The 12,422-nt window shown below is 41.8% G+C and overlaps 1 protein-coding gene across 3 annotated transcripts in view; it reads left to right on the forward strand.

The window, feature by feature from the left end:
• The first annotated feature begins 472 nt into the window (after positions 1-472).
• Positions 473-12,422, forward strand: part of RIMS1 (regulating synaptic membrane exocytosis 1) — a 492,165-nt gene continuing 480,215 nt past the window's right edge. For all 3 annotated transcript variants that reach the window (XM_045867077.3, XM_064597759.1, XM_064597760.1), the window contains exon 1: positions 473-912. In XM_045867077.3, the coding sequence (XP_045723033.2) occupies positions 749-912 (164 nt within the window). In that variant the 5' untranslated portion in view covers positions 473-748. The remainder of the gene's footprint in view (positions 913-12,422) is intronic.

The following is a 12,422-nucleotide window of genomic DNA, read 5'->3' on the forward strand; positions in this document are numbered from 1 at the left end:
GGATGACTCACGGGTGAGGGGTACCTGGGGATAGAGCAATGTGGCGTGCACGTTGGCGAGCGTGGGGGGAGAGGCTGGGGCACGCGCGGCTCCGACCTGGGGAGTGGGCGGGTGGGTGCCCGTGGGCGGAGCGGCTCCGGGACTGAGTGGCTGGCAGCTATGTCTGCGAGAGCAGCAGCATCACCCGGGAGCGAAGCCTCCGAGACTCCGCCTAACTGACACCCAAAACTCTCCCTCTCCCTCCCGCAGCCCCAAACTGGAGGCAGCCAAGCCTGCCAGCAGCCTCAGCGGCGGCGGCGGCGGCAACAGCGGCAGCGGCGGCGGCGGCGGCGGCGGCGGCCCCGGCCCGGCCCCGGCCCCAGCCCCGCCCCCGCCCCGCGCGCCCAGCGCGCGACGCCCGGATCGGCCGAGCCTGGCGCGAGCCCTCGCCCCCTCGCCGCGCCCGCCGCGCCTCCGCCTGCCCGCCCCCGCCGGCCGAGGCTGGGCTGCGGGAGGCGGCCGGGCGGCCCCGAGCCTAGCTAGGGCGACCAAAACAAAGGCAGCATCCGGGACTGGGTGGATGCAAACAACCATGAACGACTGGGTTCGCTCTCTCCCCGGCTCTGCTGCTGCCGCCGCCGCTGCTCCTCCTCCTCCTGCCGCCGCCAGGAGGGCTCCTCTGTGAGGGGAAGCAGGGGCGCAGCTGCTGGGCGTGAATCCGAAAGGTGAGAGCCAGGGAGCCAGAAGAGGGGGCGGGCAGGCCACGAAAATGTCCTCGGCCGTGGGGCCCCGCGGTCCTCGCCCACCCACGGTGCCTCCCCCCATGCAAGAGCTGCCCGACCTGAGCCACCTGACCGAGGAGGAGAGGAACATTATCATGGCAGTGATGGACCGGCAGAAGGAAGAGGAGGAAAAAGAAGAAGCCATGCTCAAGTAAGCCACCCCCAGCCGCGCCATCCGTGCCTCCGTGCCTCCATCGGTCCATTCACCACTCACTCACCCAAGCCTCTCGGCTGAGTGTGGGGGAGGGGCGGGCGAGGGTGCTGGGGGGGGGGCGGAGGCGCCCGCCTTGGGGCCAGGGGCGCGGGGCTTGAGCGGGGAAGAGATTAGGGGGACAGCAGGAAGGAGGGGATGCCACCGAGCGGGGATCCCAGGAGCCAGGAGAGGATGGGCTGCAGAGGAAGATTGGGTGGACAGGGACCACCTGAGGGTGGGGTATGCAGGACCTGAGGAGAGCTGATGCCACCCAGGTGGAAGGGCTCTGGGCTGGGAACAGGTTAAGGGGCAGGGGATGAGTGGAAGAAGGGGGAGGTGGGATGAAGAGGTGCTGAGAACAGCTCCTCTTCTCATCTTGGAGTTGTTTAGGAGGTTGGGGTTACCCCAGTGAAGGGTGCCAGTATTTATGTAAGAAAAAATGCTTATTTTAGTGTTCATTTTGGTATTCATTCATCTCCAGATCAAGGTTGGGTCTTTTTTTGGGCAGTTGCCATCTTTGGTAACCTGCCTACCCAGCTTCTCTTTAAGCTTTTAGTCACAGTCTTCTACACAGAATACCTGTGTGAAGACACATTCTCTTACCCATATACAATGCCATCGGCAATGCAAAGTTTTTAATAATGGGAGAACCTGATGGGGACTCTGGCCCGAATAAACTAGAGGTTCCTCTTTACTGGTTTCCAAGAGACCTCTGGGGCCTGCTCAGTTCCTGGTGGAAGCAGTACGGCAGGGGATCACATATTTGCACACATCCCCTTTTCTCTAAAGCCCGTCAGCCCTTCAAGGGCTCTCTGTCTAGTGCCCCATTTTCCTGTGTCTGGGAAGGGGATGGGGCTCGTTTGCTGGTGGTGCAGGGGTGTGTGACAGCCTGGGCTGCTGCTTATCATATTCTCAGACAAGACTGCTTACAAGGTGCTGGCATCCAGACTGGGTTTTCCTTGATCCTTAGCATCACCCACAGAGTGGAGCCACAGGGGACTTCCACCCTGCCTTCCCCTGGGAGGTCTTCTCGTATTCAGGAAAGTTTTCAACTTGAGGGTGAAGGAATTTGGAGACCCTGATTGGGACTAATTCCTTGGTGTCTCCCGTTTAGCCCAGAAGGTGTACGTGAGGGCAGAGGATCGGCAGGAAGAGCCAAAGGGAACCTGTTGCATCTGGAGTTAGCTGAGAGCAAAGTAGGGGCAGGGAGGGAACAGGGGTGACACAAAGGCACAGAACACACCCACCAGGGCCTCCCCCACCACCCTGAAGGATTGCCTCTTGAAGAGAAGATGCTGCCACTGGAGCTTTCTTCTGCTTCCTCTCAGTGCAGCAGTGCTTGGAAGGAGAGGAAGGGAGGGAGGCAGCATTCACACACTGATGGGTCCCCACCAGTGTAACTGCCACCCAGATGGGAGAGGGGGATGTTGAGCAAGCGCTATGGGTGCTGGGTCACAGCAAAAGAGTAGAAATCCGGTCATTCTTGCCCTTTGGTTGTAGACTCAGGAAGAGTCCATTAACTTGGAAGGCCAGCGCTGGCCTCATTCTATAAGCAGCAGGTTTCTGGATTCCCTGCTCCTTCTCATCCAAAAAACAAATACTTGAAGCCTGCCGGCTTGAGGGAGGCAGAACCCTCGTTAATCTGCTGCCTGTCCCTAGTGCAACAGTCACATCCCTGGTGCTGCAGGCTTCCCCTCTTCTGACACTGGAAGTAATGGATTGTGTCTGATGGTGCTGCTGTCTGTGTGTCTGGTTGTCAGTCCGTCTGTCCCCACTGGTTGCAGTCCCTGCCCCCTGTCCTGGACACCTTTTGTGCTGGTCAGGATTTACAGGTTGCTCCCGTTCCTTCTGGTGCTCACTGCAGACAGCAGGTGGATGGAGGCCTCCAGCAGCCAGTGGAACCCATGGCTGCCCCTTGACAGGGTCCGACTAGGCAGGGGAAGGCACAGTGCAAGTAGCGGCCATCACGCCCCTCCGTTGCTGTTTCAGGCCGGTGGAGAGCGAGAGATTTTAAGTGGGAGAGGGTGAGTTTTAGGACAGAATTCCAAATCTGCTAACTGCCTAAGGATAGCATGATAAGACTGTATGGGCTTCTATGGACAGATAAAAATGAAGAACACCGTCCAACTGCTCATGTCTAAAACATCTTTCCCGCTGCTATTCCTGTGACTGCTTTGCACGAGCTTGCGGATACTGTTCCTTTATTGCAAGGATTCACAAAATATCGCAGGATGTGACGCTGTTATACAACAGCCCTCTATCATCCCAGACCTCTGCGTTAACTTTATCAATCAGCCTCCTCTGTTAATGTCTTGGCCTTTTGTGCAGTGGCAGATTGGTGAGTGTTTTGGAATCCCGGTTTGCTGCCGTGTAAGCGTGTCATATGGTCTGCAATTAGAGGAACAGTGCTGTACTTTTTTCTAGAGGGCACTTTGTGTCTTAAAAACTGGTGATTGTAGAGGCTATTCAGATGACACATATATGTGGGAACTTAAGGACACAGTCATAAGTGGTGGCCTTTTCTCAACTTTGCATAAAAATAGATTGGAAAACGTGATGCTTTTCACAGGGCTTTGAAGTATTTGTGAAATCAGAGATAAGTTTTTATGGTAATGCTTGGTCCATCATATCACATATCTGAGAAATTACTTTCACAACAGGCCCCACAGAGCTAAAGTTCTGGTCACAGCAGTTAGAGTTAAAGTTCACTTTTGTCATCACTGCAGAACCATCACCTTGAGCTACCTGCTGTATGTGCTGTCCCTTCACAATGTGTACGAATGTGTAAGGCATTAATAGAAGATAAAAAACTGATGCGTGAATATGGGAAAGATAAACAAATATAGATTAATGTATATTTGTGTAGCTTCATCAGCCTTGATTATAAATTACTACTTGAATTTGGTCTTGATAATATCTTTAAATATGTGTAAATGGAAAGAATAATCAAGCTAACTTATACCTCAAGATTTCAGAAAAATCTTACGCAAAATTATAAGTAATCACAAAAATAATTCATTTTGTTGGCAAAGTGCACTAATTTTAAATACCATTGCCATATAACTAGAAATAGTTGACCCCTGCAAATAATTCTTAATGACTGATTTAATTATCTGCAAATCAGAGGTCTTTTCTTAATCTTAGTAGGATTTTTGGTGTGTGTGTGTTCTGGAGGCTTTTTGAAACCTAACTTCCTCAATGAATACTCTTTCAAGTAACTGTCACCAGACACCATGAGCCAATATATTACATGAGTTGAAAACTGCATTATCTGAGACCTAAATCAGAGAAGATCTCATTAGATCTAAAATCTTATTCCTTTTATATAAAAGCTTCATAGAGAAAGGAGCCACAGAATAGTAAGAGAAGAGAAAAAATAGAGGCAGAGAGTTAAAGGGGTTTGAGGATGGGAATTGAGAACCATATTGAAATATTTAATAAAACTACTAACATTTATTGAGCATTTACCTCATGCTGGCCATTATTCTAAGTGGTTATTGAATCAAATGCCAAATAGTTGAACTACACTCAAGTTTTAATACATGCCTATTTGGATTCTCACAACAGCCTGTGCAGGGGGTAAGTCAGGTCATATAATCCTCAAATCTTCATCCTAAACTCAGAGAATTCCAGTAATACCCTAAGCTAACTCACATTACATGGCCCTATCAGGATTCAAGCCCAGACCTTTTATTCTAAGTCCAAATATTTTCCCACACACTGCACTGTCCTTCTACCAAGAAAAAGCTTGCATTTCATCTACCTTTTCCTTAAATTAGTTTGTGCTCTTTCCTCAGTTTCAGAGAAGTGGTTTGGCAAAAGATTAGGTTGACTTAGATCAGCTGCTGATTATAGGAGGGCCTGGAGCTTCACTCACACTCTTAATAGAGTTTTCCTGTGGATTGAGGACAAGGGAATTTTCTCCAATTTGAAGAAAATAAAAAGCATCATTGTATGGTGGAAAGGCCATTAACTTTGGATCCAAGAACTTTGGGGTTCTAGTTCTAATTCTGACACTTATTGTGTAAATGTGGGCAAGACAATTAAATGGGGATTCTGTGAGGTACTATTTTACTTATAAATTCTGCAATTCTTGGTGTGAAATTGATTTATAAAAAGTGTTGGCTTTAGACTGCTCTCTCTTCTTTTTTTAATTATTTTTTTTTTATTATTATGTTCAGTTAGCCAGCATATTCTCCCTCTGTTCTTTGCACTGACTTTTCACACATCCATAGTATCTACTTCCTTCATGAAAGGAGAAAGAATGTTGAAGTAGAACTCTTATAACTTCAGTTTTTCTTTCTCCTTTTTCTCTTTCTAACCAATTATGCTAATGTGGCCTCAACTGTATCCATAAGAGTCAATATGAAAGACCACAATTAGCAAATGGGAAAAGAAGGAAAAGTAGATGGGGCATTTGGGGAGGAGTGCAGATAGAGTCCCCATGGATGCAAGTATCATGTTTTCATTAGGTTTGCAAAGATTTTCATATCTTACACCTGAAAATATTATCTCATGTTGCTGAGGCAAGGATGGGTAAGAAGGAAAAGAAAGAAGGCAAATAGTATTGAGGAAATGCTGCTAAAACATGAGCTGGTGTCTACCATTTTTGAGATGTTGTGTTAAATAGAAAAGAAGGAAAAACTCACCATTTTACTTGGACTCTAGTCTCTTTTACACTACATTTATGGATAGGGTTACATTTAGAGAAGGTTAATCCTGAGCTCTATTGAAGTTTTCTTCTTTCAACAAAAACTTATCTCAGTAAATGCATGTGCCCAGGACTGAATTCCCAAATGTTCCAGAGGAAATACGGAATAGGGAAGCCTTAAAAAATGAAAGACATGAGAAGCTATCAAAGAGAATGGAGGGAAAGAGACATAACTATTAGTTCACATTTTTGCTAACATGTCTTGACTTTCTTTTAACTTGTACGTATTCTTTCTTAACCAGAAGTGAGGGGGCACCACCGTTTAAATAAGGAGATTACCAAATTTGAAATAGAATATGGAAACCAGTGTGGGCTCTGTGTGCTATTGCTGACGTGAATAGAAACACAACATCTTGGGAGTGTTATTTGCTCAAATTGTTAAATGAGGAGAATGATTTATCTTAAACCTGTTCAGTAAGCTTCCTGAAAAGATACCAAATCGGAATTCTTGAAATAATATTATTCTCCCACACCTGGAACATACAGATGGATGGGGCTGATGTATCATGGATTATAAAGTCCATTATATTGCATTTCATATATCTTTGTGGACAATTTTATATTTTTAAACACTTTTTACATTTTATTCTGTGATATGAGTTGGGTATTTCAGAGCTGGTCCTGCTAGCTGAAGTAAATTTTCCTAGGGCACACGGCAGCTAGAGTTATAGAACCCAGAACCTATGTACATTGACTCCAAGTTGCTAGTTCTCTTGTAAATCTTTTTAAAAGTACATCAAGCAAAAAAAAAAAAAAAATGTAATAATGATAATAAAACTATGTGAAGCTGTGGTATTATGGTCTGTTTCTCTGTTCTCTTTGGTGAGGGGGCTAAAATTTATTGTGTGCCTTCCATGTGTCAGACATGTGGCTGGATACTTTACATATTTCACTCTGCCCTGAGCTCACCTCTTGATAAGAAGTTCATCCTGTCAGTATTCTATTTGTTTTCTAGTATTAGTGAAATTCCCAGCACTAGCTAGATACCTTCCTGACCTTTTACTTATGACATTTGATTCTGGCGTCCAGAGAATTAACCTAAAAGGGGGAAGAGAAGAATTTCTTATGGCTAATGGTGTTTTCGACCCTTTTCCAAGTCCACCTCTCTTCAGTCTCTAGATCTGGCCACAACTCCCTCGTTTATGCTATGGGGCTTTTCTGATCTGTTGGCTCTTTTGCTCATGGTGTTAATACCTTAGCATCTTCCCACCATTCTCCTCCACTGTGAGGTTACCTCTTCTCCCCATTATTGTTCTCAATTTTATTTGTTGGGTAGGCTATTTTGAACAAAGTGTCGTACAGTAGTCAATTCAACAGTAAGATCATTTTTTCAGGCATTGGGCTATTGGGGTAGAATAGAGAGTCCTTTGCTGAGAGCCTGATGTTGGTTTAGTTACTACCATTTTAAAACTGCCATGGTCAGAAGGGGAGGTGAGCATCAAATAGCTGGATGGAGCAGTGGACTAAATGCTGGTCTTAACACTACCACTTTCTATAGGTGTAACCTATCCTAGTCTCAGTTTATTTATGTGTCAAATGGAATTGATAATGCCTGCCCTGCTAACTTAGGAGGAAGTGGAGAGTGGAAGCACCTTTAAACTTGAAATTGCTGTACCAAAGAAAGGTGCCATTATTATCTTTACTCTGGAGAACTGTAGAAGAATCTCAAGATTATCTTCTCCTATGGTTACTCAGCTACTAGGGGTCCCATGGAGATGAGTTCTTAGAGAACAATCCATTCATTGTATCATGCTAACAGTACAGTGTGGCGAGGGCTGCAGCTACCAGTTGGAGAATTTGGTAAGGAGGCTCAAGGTGAAATTAGCCCAGGGCTTGGTCTGAGGTGCTATTTACCTTCTTTACATTCTTCTTTCTTTCTTATTAAATATCTCATAAATGTCTTTAGTACAAAAAGCAATGTGGGCAAAATGATAACGTCTGAAATAGCTAAAAGGCAACCCTAATTCAAAAATGTGAAGAGAAATTAGAGTAATTTCCTCATCTTTTACTAGAAAAAGACCTATGATTTTTGTGCCACTGGATTTTATAAATTATTCATTTTCAGAATTGGCTGAATAAGGGGCCGTATACTTGTCAAGCTTCTCTATCATGTCAGTTTATTGTTGGGTAATGTAACAGATTATACGTGTTTCAGATTTTTTTAAGATTCTCCACTGGATGCTTTGGGTTTTCTGCGTGCATATTCTCACACTCTTTCATCAAGTTTGTGTCCACTTACTTTGATTTAGGTCAGTTTTCTGTGAATGACAAGAGGGGAATATACTGTATTGACTTTAGATTTTCTACCTCTGTTGCTATCTTGTGAAAACTTCCTGTATATGTGAATGTTTATTTAAAGAGAAAAATGGAGTTGTTTAAAAGGAAAGTGGCTGTATCTGTTGGTTTGCCCAGGACAGTATCTCTTTATGCCTATCTCCTCTATGATTACGGAAAGTACCTCTTTTTCTCAATTTTGTGTTTCAATATGGACAATAAATCTTAATGTCTTCTTCTTTATAAGTTTTGCTTCCCCGACCCATTATTCATTTAAAATTTAAGAAAGTCAAGCGATTAACATAAAATATATCTTACCAATAAATAATACAAGCAAGTTACAGACATATTATTTTGAAAATCATTGGTAAATGGAAGAATTTTTGCTGAGAAGGAGGTGTTATCTTTTATGGAGTCTCAGTGGAATGCTACCTTTTATGGCAAAATAGAATTAAAATTTCAAAACATTTTTCAGGTAACAGTGACTATGAATTGCAACTGCATGCAGGGCTCTCTGAATGTTCTCCTTTGGGCCTTGCAAAGGAGCAGCCTGCAGTTTAGAGAAGACATTTAAATAGATTTTAGAATGCAACATTTTAATAATTCTTCTCAAGTTTAGATAGTAAAATAAGGTAATGTTATAGAAAGTAATTTCATACAAATTGAAAGTAATTAATGTGCTTAATGAGATATTAGCTATTTTAAAGAATTATAATGAACCAAACAGTTATCTTTATGTAATATAACAGGTAATACCTTGCTAGTGATTTACATAGTATTTAGTCTTTTTTGTGTGTGTTCCCTATCATTATACAGGTAATTATTGTTTGGAAGATGCCATTATATTTACATAGAGAAGATAATTGAATCGAAAACCAATGAAAGTATCTGCACTGTTATATGAATTTATCTTGCGCAGTTTACCTTCTTTTAATGGACACATGCATGTTCACAAATGGGAGCTAGGGTAGTAGGAGTTATTGATGGGGCTTTCTGGCTGTATTTCCTACACTTTGTGTAGTCTATTTGATTAGGTACCCACTTGCATCCCTGTGCTCGAATATGATCAATATTTGAGCAGTATTCAAAGAGATTACTGATATTCTCAAGAATATCAGGTTATTTTAAAGTTGTAAGTAATCAGCGCACAAGCATCATGTGCCACATTATCATTCTTGATGTTTAAACGTAACTCTTAACAAATGCCATGAGAATCTCTTTATTTGAGAGGCTAGCTGTTTTGTTTTCAATTTATGGGGTTTTACCTTTTAGAAAAATTGGGCGGATGGTATATGAAATATCTAGGGAATGTTTAAATAAATTTATCAGGTTTCTTTAAATATAAGGTTATATATATATATATAACAGGTAATACCTTGCTAGTGATTTACATAATATTTAGTCTTTTTTGTGTGATATATATGTATATATATATATCTCCACATTTAGAAGTTCTGTCCAGGTCACAAAGATTACACAGTGTATTAGTAGAAAGAGATGAAAATAAAAGTAACCAAATAGCTTTTACTTTTATATTTCATACAGCTTAGCAGATTTATCTTTGTTAGCTATCCTGTCTTCTAATATATTGGAGCTTAAGTCTTCTTTCCTAGCCCTTTTTTTTCGGGAGAAAAACTTGATGTATTTTATGTCTTGGTTTCTGAAATAAAGGGAAATAGAAATGAGCTGGCTTATTTATTTGGGGTATTAAAATTTTGGTAAGAGTAAAAATTGTAAAGAGATTCTACTTTGATATTCTTCATGACCATCATGACAATTGTCATAAAAACGTAATTTGGAAAAAAATAAAATATAGTAAAGTCTTTTATGAATTAGGCTGGGTATTTCAATATAAAGATGTCTACATGCCCTAGGCCAAATCTAACCACCTAATCTATAGCAACCTGGAATAAAAACTTAATACTAGTTTGAAAGGATACTATTGTCTGAGTTTTGTTCCAGACACAGGCACTGAAAGGGATTGCATGGTATTTGGAGTTCCAAAGGCCTAAGCTGTAACAGTTACTACTGAGTAAAACTATGATTGATAATCTGTCAGGTGGCTCTCTATCTAGTCCCTGTCTTCCATAAAGGCAGCATAGTTTAAGGTTCTTGGAGGTCCACATGCAGAAAAAGAAAAAAACAAACAATTTATAATCCCAGGCCAAGTAGCAGATAATTTACCTGGTGAGAAGTACAAATTTTAAAAAATACAATGTGTACTTTGGAAAAATGCTAAATAAGCCATGCAAAATAGTTCAAAATGAGTGGTGATTATAATAGAAGCTGGAGGACTTTTTGAAGCTCTCTCTTGCCCTTCATTCTATAACTCCATTTCCTTCTGATTTGTCGTCTTCTTTCCTATGTGTCCCTAATCAATCTTTTATTGGTAATACAATGTTGCCCTTCCCATGGGTCCTACTCTCAACCTTCTTACTTCCATTTTATGTGCAGTTTCTGGTCAGTCTCAAATACACTCATGGCTTCAATCATACTTATATTTTAATGATTTGCAAATATATCTTACTACCTTAGAATTTTCTACCAAATTCTGGATCCATGTACCTAACCATCTGTTAAATATCTCTACCTGAATGTCCTTGGGAACTTCAAACCAATTGTGATCCAGGATAATGTCTTGACCTTCTGCCTAAACACCGTGCTTTTCTTATAATCCCTGTCTTTCTGGATGGCATCTCCAGGGCAACTCCTTATTCAATCCATTGTCAAATCTTTCCAATTCAATCTTCTTAGAGTCCTTTGAATTTCTCCTTTATTTTTCAATTGCATTGCTGTTACTTTAATGTAGACTGTCATCACTACTCACTGGGTTGCCTGCAATAACCTCTTAATTCATTTCCCTGCCACTGATCAGACCCCACCCCCCAATTTCATTTTCACACTGTTGTCAGAGGAATCGTTTTAACATTCATTTAATCATGTCCCTTCGATAAAACCCCTATGCTTTCAGTGTAAAGATTAAATTTCATAATCTGTGCTGTGCCTACTGTCTCCTTTTCACTGGTCCATGCACACCTTCCTGCCATAGCCTTACTGAACAGGATCTCAGAGTATCACCACTGCTTCACAACTTGGTGACTCCACCTGTGTTTTTCTGTCAGGAATTTCCTTCTCAATCTACCTAATTTTTACATAGCCTTTCAAATGAGTTCAAGTGGCATCTCATCTGGTACATCTTCCCAGACTTACCAGATTAATTTTTGTATTTTTTCTCTGTGCCCATCTTTTTTATAACTTTTTTCACTCTACAGTCCCAGCTCAGTATAGCATATGTTCCCGAGAGCAGGATCATTCTTATTTGCCAGTGCCTGGCATGTAATAGGTGCCTGAATTTTTTAAACTGTGTGTATGAATGAATGAATAAACCCAGAGGACGTGGAGTGGAAGAGTCACCTAAGGCTGTTGATGGATTAATAGGGTATGAGTAGGTGGATGGAGTGGGAAGGTTATGCTAACCATGGGAATTCTATCAGCAAATTCTGAAAGCAAAAAATGAGCTGAGTGTTTTTGGCTATTGAGAGAACCACAATTGGCCAGAACTTATGAGAAGAATATACTGGAATTTAGATATTACAGGGTGAAATTGAAATATAGTTTTCAGATGATCTGTTGTACTCTTAATTTATCATTAATGGCTTTTTGAAGGACAGCATTTTTAAAGTGTTTGAATGTCAGTATGGGAGGATGTAAATAATACATTTTAAAAAGTAATTCTGTAGACAGACATGCTTAATGGAAACATTTCCTTTGATTTAAAACATCACTAACTTCAGTAACAGTTTAAACCATAATATATGTTCTCTGATTTGGTATTTAGAATGAGATCATAAGCCAAGTGTTGTACTGGATTATTTTTTTAATTAAAAAATACCCCTTGTTTAAGTCATCTTCTAGACTTAAACTCCTTGAATGCAGGTATCTTCTTCTAATCATATTGTCATTTCCATTGCTAAACGCTGTGGCTGATACATGGTGGGACCTCAGTCAGTGCTTGTTGAACTGAATTGCTCAGTCTGCATGCCCAGGGCAGAAAAGCACTGGTCTTTGACATAATATAACTGGATTGAGTTGAGATATGGATGAGAGCTTAGAGCCCATCCTGTCCAGGGCTGGCAAATAGTCAGAGCACAGATGACTTCCTGAACCTAGAAAAGCATCAGTGATAAATGTTGGATGCCTCCAAACCTTTCTGAGTGGAGTACTCCAGACCATCAACTGATGAGAGTTGGCAATCAAGATGAAACATTTTAGCCACAGAAGATATATGCCAACTCCACTTTTAAGAAGAGAAAACTAAGGCCCAGAGATTCTTTCAGGTTTTCATTATTAATTAGTGAGAAAGTTAGGTATAAGACTTTGGGTCTTGTATCTTCTGGTCCAGTGTGTTTTCTACTGTCATACTCTCCCCACATAATTTTAACTACCTTCAAATCCAAAAAATTGTTTTTTTCAATTTTGCTTT

This window comes from Mirounga angustirostris, unplaced genomic scaffold, assembly GCF_029215605.1.
Source record: "Mirounga angustirostris isolate CCGP_5_RB_7025 unplaced genomic scaffold, mMirAng1.0.hap1 SCAF_8, whole genome shotgun sequence".
Taxonomy (NCBI): domain Eukaryota; kingdom Metazoa; phylum Chordata; class Mammalia; order Carnivora; family Phocidae; genus Mirounga; species Mirounga angustirostris.